The following is a 9,857-nucleotide window of genomic DNA, read 5'->3' as shown; positions in this document are numbered from 1 at the left end:
TTTATTTGTAAGTTTATATAAATACTACATAAATATTTATTTTCAAAATTAATTTACTTTTACATAATATATATTTATAGAGAAAAAAAGAGAAAAAGAAAAAGACAAAAGGAGGTAAGGAAGAAGAAAGGGAGGGAGAGAAAAAGGGTTAATATAGAAAGATGTTAATAAAAATATATACCTCGTAAGATAGGAGGAAAATTATCGTGTTTATATTTAAAAATTTTGGAGCCTATTTATAATTGAATGGTTATAATAGCTTTTTTTATTGGCCAAAATCAAAAGTTCATGGCAAAAAAAAACTCTCTTAACTCTTTGAGTTTGTATACACGTGAATTTATAAGTTAAAATTCAAAATCATTTTAGATCACATTTTTAATCCGAATATAATGGAAAAACGTTAAAAACTTTCCTATAAATGATACAAATCTCAAACCACAAGTATTGTTCCTCTAATAAAGCCTATGATCACCTTTTTAAAATCATTGGCACAATTCAATCACCTTCCATTGTGTACTTTAGACAATCCTATGAGAAAAATGATACTTATAAGATCTTCAAATATTGTTCTTCTATACTTAGCAATTTTATTAGCTTTATTTGTCCCACCAAGTCAATCTATTCTCTCCCACACTAGTTTATTGGAGCAAATATGCCGTCAATCACCTCATTATCACCTTTGTGTTATAACTTTACGATCATCAATTCACCATAGATCTAAAGAAGATATTGTCGGATTTGCTCGTTTAACCCTTGAGATTGTCAATGCTAATGCCACTATTACATTAGAACATATAGACAAGATTTGTATGCAAGCAGGGAACCCTAAACTAAAAAAAGCCTTGAAAAATTGCAATGTTTCATACAACATGATAGTTAAAGTCCATTTGCAGGAGGCTTTAAATGCTATGAACAAGGGTGATTATAAGGATGTACAACAAAAAGCTTATGTTGCTATTTTAGAAGCTGAGTCATGCAATAATAAATTTAAGAACCTACCTACTTCACCTTTAAGAGATACCAATCGATATGTGCAAAATCTTTGTTCTATTACCATGTCAATTGTTGACAAATTGGTTCAACCATATCAACCAACTTCGATCTAAGATTTTTTATTTTTGGGTGTTCATATTCCATGCACATACATCACTTCAGCTCCAACTCTATTTGTAAATATTTATTGTAAATAATTTTTTTTACACGTCTAATGCATTTGTTTTTCTTTGTATTTTTTACACATCGCATATTTTTTCACTTTTACACTTCCCTTTAAAAGCATAGGCTAGCCGAGAATGTGAAAAAAAAAAAAAAACTGTTTTTTTAACATGATCATCTAATCCAACATGTATAACAAAAATTAAAATACTACTAGTAATAATTAAATATATGGATTGATGTCTTTGAAAGGTAGTAATAATATAGTGAAGATGAATAGATGTATCCCCTCACTTTAACTAAAATATTATATTCTGTACTACATAATTTTGTGTATTGAAATTATTGATAATTATTTTAAACATGTATATTTTATTATCTGTATATACAATAATTATTATTTTTTATTATTTTCTTTTAAAAATTGTCTCCACTATCTTAGAATCTTATATCCGCAAATACTTAATGAAGTTTGAAAAAACAAAATATAATAAATTCGACTTTAATAATTTATGTGCCGTATACAATACGTTTTCTAAAGATATCAATTGTTATATTATTGTTTGCTTGATTGAGATTTTGTTAGTTATTGTGTAAACCCAAATATGTTACAAGTCTTCTTTTTTACACATTGATTTATATAGATTCACCAATCAAGTATTATAATGTTGATTTAAATTGTTAGCGGCCAATTTTTTTTATTGGTTGACATGCATCTAAAAAAAAATTCATATCAATTGATATGTGAAACAATTATCATTGATGACATATAATTATAATTGCAACGTGCTTAAATTGACTTTCATCAAAGTGTTGATAGTGTTATAAATAATAATAATAATAACAATGACAGAAGTGAAGTGATGATAGGAATAATGGTTGTTAACAATCTTTTAGTTATTATTATTTTTAATGAAGTATTTTTTGAATTTTTTTAAAACTTCTTATTTTTAATAGCATATAATTTTCATCTATTGATAAAAAAATATAGATTTAAATATATTTTTTGTTATTTAAATTTAAAGTAAATGTATTTATAATATTTCAAAATTAGAACTAATTTAATTTGAATTCTTATAAAACAAATATCAAATTATATATAATAAAATAAATCAAATGTATAATAGATTTACTATACAACAAATTACATGTTACATATAAAATAAATATAAAATAACTTAATTAAACTCATATTACAAATAATAAATTTAAAAACATAAAAAATTAGGTAGGCTAGTGGGCTAAAATACCTAGCCCAACCAATCAATTTTTGACAAATTAAAGGATCCTAGCTTATTTTGTCACCTCTACTTATACTCAAATTTTGTTATAAAATTTATCAAATATTATCGCATAAAATTTATCTACTAATATATTTATTAGTTAAAATATTACATTATTGATGACTTAAGAGACTAAAATAATATTAAATTACAAATTAAAAAAATAGTTTTAAATTTAAAAGACCAAAAATAAATTTATTTTGAATTTGAGAAACTAAAAATATATTTAAGCAAAAAATATATCATTTTATTTTTTAAATTAAATTTAATGAAATATGTATTTATTAAAGTGAAGGAGTATATCTTAGTGGACAAAATGCAGAAATAATTATTAATTAAAAAAATAACAATTCACAATTAACAATAATGATAAAATTAAATTCTTATAAAATAAGATATAAAATTAATGATAATCTCAATTATTAATTTTTTAATCGATAATTATTAGAACACATTATTTTTTACGGTGCAATTCTCTCACTTAAAGAAAACAAATATAATTTAAAATAATGCACAATTTAATATCATTTAAAAGAAATACACATGATATATTAAACTATAATATTTATATTTAATAAAACATTTATGAGTTTTGTTTCATATCTTATTATTTTTAACAATATTTCCTTTTCATTACCGATAAATTTGTCAATTTCTTATTTTAAAAATCAAATATTAAAAACAACATCATATTGCAATATATATTGTTTATTATAGATTTAAAGTATCATTTCATATAAATTAAAATATTTTATTGATCGAGAATGTTTTCTTAGAGACAAGTCTTCAATTATATTATTTTAACTATTCTTTCAATAATAATATCTGTAAAGATTATTCTCAATTATTTATCATTTTTAAAATTATTTAAAACTTATCAAAAAATAAAAAAAATTATATTAACGTATAAATTATATTATTTATTTAAATCTTAAATATAATTTATATGATAAAAATATTTTTTTATTAATTTTAATTATAATATATTTTACAAGTATTATAAATTTTAGTTATATAAAAAAAATACAGTATTTATTAAGCTTAAATTTACTTTTGGTTTGTATAATTTCACAAATACACAACTTTAGTCCCCTAATTTTTTTATTACAAATTTAGTCTATAATTTTTAAAATTAAATAATATTGATACATTGTCGTCGGTTGGTATATCATTTAAAATTAGATTAAAAAAAAATACTAGTGTGTGTCTGAGTAGTATTAGTGACGTAAAAAATAATATTATTAAAAATTTAAAACATTTATAGATCATAAATTTTAATTTAAATAAAAAACATGACATATCAATAAATAATATTTTCTTTATTATTTATTATAGAAATCGAGACACTTCGTATCTTTAATAATTACACACAAATAAATATTAGAAGATTGCGGATAATCATTCAAAGAGAATATAAATATGTTTTTTTTATATCCTAAAAATATAATAATCCACTAAAAATTGAAGATAAAAAAATTATATGTCTCAATATCTCCATTAAACTACTTTTATAAAAATAATTTTTAGTAATAAATTATAAAAAAAAATATCTTTTCTTATATATAAAAAAATTTGAACTAGTTTTATCTCATTTAATGATATTATTTATAAAATATTTATCTTTTATTATATGATATTTTAATGTATTACTTTTTTCTTGATATCTGTAATAAAGATAAATTAAAAATACTATAAATTTAATAAACTTTAATATAAATATGTGACATCTATTTTTTAATTTATAATATAAAACAAAAACAATATTTTTTTATCTAAATTAGTGTAATTATATATTATTAATCTATCTATACATATTATAAATGAAACACCGAGTCATGTAATTGTTTTTGGTCTTCACTTTTTAGTGGATCATTATATTTCTCAAATATAAAAATAAATTATATATTTTCTAAATAACTACACTCAACTTTTTAATATGCAATTTGTATATAATTTTTAAAGATATGAAGTGTCTCGATCCTTCTAGTACTTATAAGAGGATATATTTTAATAATCATTTTTTAATTTTCACTTTTTAATTAACTATTATATCCCTTAGATATAACAAAAAAATTATATTTTTTCTAAATAATTATTTTTATCCATAATTTTTAATATTTGTCTTTGTATATTATTAGAGATACGAAGTGTCTCAATCCCTTTAATCATTCATAAATATGTCAATAATTTTTATTTCACTTTGACTAATATATCAATAGTGAATTAATATTATTTAATTTTTAAAATAAAAAACCAAAATCACGAAATGAAACTAAAGGACAAAAATGAATTTAAGTCTACTAGTGATAGCCAAAATATAATGAGTTAATAATTTATATATTATTAGTGTAAAATTTTTTTATATTGGCAGTCAATCAGAACTGTTAATAATATTTTTTTATTATTTTAATTTAATTAAATTAGTAAATAAAAAGACATTATTAATAACTCTGATTGACTGCAGTATAAAAAAAATTCACTGACAGTATACATGTAATTAACTTAAATATAATTATAAATGGTGATGTTCATAAACCCTCGAAGGTGTGAAAACACTGGAGATAAGTAAAACCCCAACTTCGCTCCTCTGCCCTCACCGGAATACTTCTCTCCACATCGCCGTCGCTACCGGAAATGGACGCCGACAACGCTTCCAACAACGCCGACGCTCCTATGCAAATGGATTCCGGCGACTCTCCCGCCGCTCAAGTACGCCCTCCTAACTCGCTTCGCTCTTTCTCCTTTTTTCTCCGTTCGCTTTTGTGAAACAAAATAAAGTAAAATAGAAAACCGAATCCACTGCTTAGCGGAGAACTTCGCAGTTAGGTCTCGTGGTTGACTTCACGCGACTAGGTCACCGTACTAGGCTCGAAGGATTGTTAATTTGTTACTCTCTAAAGGATTAACCCTAACTATGTTTCTTTTAATTGGATGAGTTTAATTTGATATTTCAATCGTGAGTGTGAATATTCTTGATGCTTATTCATTGGTTCGGTTTTGAAGGCAAAAGACAAAGAAAAAGAAGAACTAACAGAGACTATGAACAAGCTGCATATCGAGGGATCCTCGTCTGGGAATGGATTGCCTAACTTCAGAAGAAAACCGGTTATTATCATAGTTGTTGGAATGGCGGGTAATTGCATTTATACTTGGTGTTGGAATTATTTTCTGCATTTGACTATTTTATACTATGATTTATGAAGGAAGACTAAGATAAGAATAAACCTCATTTATGTTTTAGGGAGCGGGAAAACAACGCTTCTCCATAGTTTGGTTTGTCATACTCATTTGAAAAACATTCGGGGTTATGTGGTGAATCTCGACCCCGCCGTCATGACACTCCCATATGCTGCTAACATTGATGTAAGAGACACTGTTAAATACAAAGAAGTCATGAAACAGTTCAACCTTGGTCCTAATGGTGGAATTTTGACTTCCCTGAACTTGTTTGCCACCAAGTTTGATGAGGTAAAGTTTGCTCGTTAATCTCTGAAACTATCGTGAGTTGTGGCATTCTTATTTGTTACTTCTTTTTAATTGATGTTTTACCCACAATGACATAGTGCTTTCAACGGGTGATCTGTGATCTTATTTGTATCACTGATTTAATGATACAAAGAAGAATATATGATACCTGCTTCTTTTTTAATTATTGAATTGGAGAGCTTTCCTCGAGCTTGTTTGATCTTATGTTCTGGATTTACTTTTCCTAATTAAACTCTTGGTTCAACAGTTGAGATCATATTGTGTATGTGATCACATTTTTTTAATGCTTATGCTCTTCAATTTCAGGTAATTTCTGTTATTGAAAGACGGGCAGATCAACTTGACTATGTTCTAGTGGATACCCCTGGTCAGATTGAAATATTCACCTGGTCTGCTTCTGGTGCTATCATTACAGAAGGTTTTGCATCCACATTTCCCACTGTAGTCACCTATGTAGTTGATACTCCTCGTTCAGAAGATCCCACCACTTTCATGAGCAACATGCTGTATGCTTGTAGTATCCTCTATAAGACAAGGTTACCTCTCATCTTGACGTTCAACAAGGTTGATGTAGCAGCGCATCAGTTTGCCTTGGAGGTATTGTTTATTTCAGATGAATTTTCTTGTGTTTAGTTTTATTGCAAATGATGCGTTGGTTAGATTAGTTCGTTCATTTTTGTTTTGTTTTGTTAATAATATGAAGTTTTGATCTACCAACTCACTAACATCAGGTTGTGGCTAACTAGTAAAACCAATTTGCTCAACAGATTATCTTATGACTTCAAATTATATTGCCGTTTAAACTACAAAACATAGTGTAATTGTTGGCCTTTTAGAACTAGGTCTTATGTTTAAACTTTAAACAAGAGTGAAACACAATGACATGTGGGCTGTATCTATGATTTGATTTGGCTTTGTAGTAGAAGATTTCTCAAGATCAGAAAGCGTAACATTCAAGTTGATTTTATCATTGTCCTATAAAGTGGGAGTTGGATATAATTGTTATCTTTTGAAGGATTTATCACTTTGGCATATTTATTTGTATCTCCCTTCTATTGCATGTCTTTGACTTTAACTAGTATTGCATGTATACACATCTGTCAAAAGGGCTAATGTTTATTGGAGCTTGACATTTTGCTTTCAATAGGAGAAAATGAAGTTAAGGTTAATAAGTAATTTAAATTGAGAGATTGGAGTGAATTGCAAAACAGTATTGATGGAGATAATTATTAATTTTTCCTTTCACGTTGGAGAATTTATTGTATAGAGAAATTGGACCTTTTGCCATTATAGGGTTTATGGGCCCTCCTTAAAATCCCTTTTTCGTATTTAAGCGTAATTACTTGTTTCTGCTCAAAAAATATAATGGGCCTTGAGGCTACTCTATTTGTAGCCTAATTTCTATTCATGGTTTCTTCATTGGTTTTTTCCCTGCCTATCAAACTTACACGATCTGTATTTGTACCAAAAAGACTTGCACTATCTGTCTTGTTTTTGTAGATTGCACCAATTTTTATTTATTTATTTTTTAAAAAAAAATTTATTGAGTATCCAGTGGATGGAGGATTTTGAGGCATTCCAAGCAGCTGCAAGTTCAGATCACTCCTACACGTCAACTTTAACTCAGAGCCTTTCTCTTGTGCTAGATGAATTCTACAACAATTTAAAATCAGTTGGAGTTTCTGCTGTTTCTGGTGCAGGATTGGACGCCTTCTTTAAGGCTGTCGAAGCCAGTGCAGAAGAATACATGGAAAACTATAAGTATTGTCTGAGCTTGACAGTTTTATTTATTTATTAGCTTTACTATTTCTCACTTAAATTACCATTGACTTGGCATATATAAAAGGGTGTTTGAAATGGCTAACCAAAAAACTTCATTGTATCGTGCAACTATTAGGGCTGATCTTGATAAAAGACGTGAAGAGAAGCAGCGTTTGGAGGAAGAACGCAGGAAGGAGAACATGGATAAGCTGAGGAGGGACATGGAAAAATCTGGGGGAGAAACTGTAGTCTTGAGCACTGGTTTGAAGGACAAAGAAACAAGTAAAAGTAAAAGCATGATGGATGAGGAAATGGACGATGAGGAAGATGACGATGACGATGATTTGGGTATATATACTGAAGAAGAGGATGCTATAGACGAGGATGAAGATGAGGAGGTTGATAATTTTGGCTTCTGATGTGATTTATCACCAGTTGGACTGCATCAGATTTGTATAGCACCTTGACTTTCATTTGGTACATGTATACAATCTTGAAATTTCGAGTACTAATTAATCAACCAGTTTATTTCATATATGCTGTCAGCGGTATTCCTTCTAGGTTTTTTTGCCTAATGATTTTGCACTAATTGCAGAGACAGCTGTGCTTGATTTTGATGCAATTTGTTTTTGAACTGATAATAGTTATAATTATAAATGGCCGGAATTTGCCAGAAATCTCTAGTGATTCTGTCTCGTATGATAAGGTTTCTGAGAGGCATTTCCACATCCATCAGACCTGAACTTGACCATAGTTAGGGGTGTGCAAAAAATCCAATTTGATCCGAACCGATCCATAACCGATCCGATCCATATTGAAAAATCCGATCCATTTTGAAAAAAATTCCGAACCAAACCACTTTATAAAACCGGTTCAGTTATCCGATCCATTTTTACAAAGTGGATAGGTTCGGTTTTTTAGAAAAAATCGATCCATATATGAGTAAAAAGTGGATAACTGCACCGTACCGAACCGATCCAATTTCAAAAAAACTGATCCATATTTTAAAAAAACCAAATCAATCCACTTTATAAAAAAATAGATCGGTTAACCGATCCACTTTTATAAAACGGTTCAGATCGATTTTTTGAAAAAATCGATCCATGAACACCCCTAACCATAGTTATCCTTTTTAGTTTTTAATATATATTAAGGATTTATTTTAGAACATGATCCCATGTCAAGAAATATGGGCCAGATAATTGGATGTGTACTCATGTTATTCTGTATTTATGATGTTTCTGTGGGTTCTCCATTTGTCATGATGATCATATGGGTTAAACAAATTTTTTTTCTTTCTAAATGTTTGTTTTTCATTCCCTAATTTTAAAATATTGACTTTTGATTCTTCATTTTTCAAAATATGTCAAAATTTACTTTCCTTGCTATTTTCGGTAACTCAATTTAATGATTATCCTAGTCAGCAAAAATCATGTCATGTATGCTTAAGTGACCCAAGGTTCATATATGGTATTTTAAATTACAAAAACATAAAGTTTTACTATTATTTTTTATGTTAGGATTTTTATTCCCAAACATTTTTGCTTGAAACAATTAAGGATTATGAGTTCATATATTTGTAGGTAATTAATAGTGTTAATTTTGACATTTTGGAAAATGGAGGATCAAAAAGTAGGTATTTTAAAATTAGGAGCTAAAAAATGAATACTTACATATTTAGAAGGTGGAAAAAGATGTTTAACCCTAATCATATTTTAGATTTTGACTGAACATCGAACCTCTCTGAACCGAGTACTGCGGAATGTGCAGTCTCTTCCTTGTGAGGAATGAATTCCTAGAGAAAGGAAATTAGACGAAAAGAAATAGGAGAGGCAGCAATAAAAGGAAAATAGAGTTCAAAGTATTATTTGAACGGATATAAATTAGGAGAAATCTGGATTTTTTTTCCTGTTTGAAATGATAAAACAAAGTATAAAATTAATAACTTTTATGATTTTTTAATACTAATTAAAAATAAAATTTATCCTAAAAAATTACTTTTTCTCTGTTGTTTTTAATATAAAATTATTCATTAAACTATAAAAAAAATTATGTTAGAATACAAATCAAAAATAGAGAAAACCAGCTTTCTTTCCTCTTTCGTTGGAGTTAAACGTGTATTTTATCTTTTTTCATTTTTCTTTTGAAACAATTAGTAGAAATTTTGTATCT

At 27.3% G+C, this 9,857-nt stretch overlaps 1 protein-coding gene across 1 annotated transcript; it reads left to right on the top strand.

The window, feature by feature from the left end:
* The first annotated feature begins 4,972 nt into the window (after positions 1-4,972).
* QQT2 (P-loop containing nucleoside triphosphate hydrolases superfamily protein) lies at positions 4,973-8,220 on the top strand. Its single transcript, XM_020374627.3, has 6 exons — positions 4,973-5,147; positions 5,442-5,571; positions 5,680-5,906; positions 6,231-6,521; positions 7,480-7,685; positions 7,822-8,220. Exons 1-6 carry the CDS (start codon positions 5,073-5,075, stop codon positions 8,102-8,104), a joined length of 1,212 nt encoding a protein of 403 aa, XP_020230216.1. The 5' UTR covers positions 4,973-5,072; the 3' UTR covers positions 8,105-8,220.
* The last annotated feature ends 1,637 nt before the right edge of the window (positions 8,221-9,857 follow it).

The sequence above is a fragment of the Cajanus cajan genome, chromosome 5 (assembly GCF_000230855.2).
Source record: "Cajanus cajan strain Asha chromosome 5, NIPB_CcT2T_4, whole genome shotgun sequence".
Lineage (NCBI taxonomy): Eukaryota > Viridiplantae > Streptophyta > Magnoliopsida > Fabales > Fabaceae > Cajanus > Cajanus cajan.
This window is presented reverse-complemented; position numbering and strand designations above follow the sequence as displayed.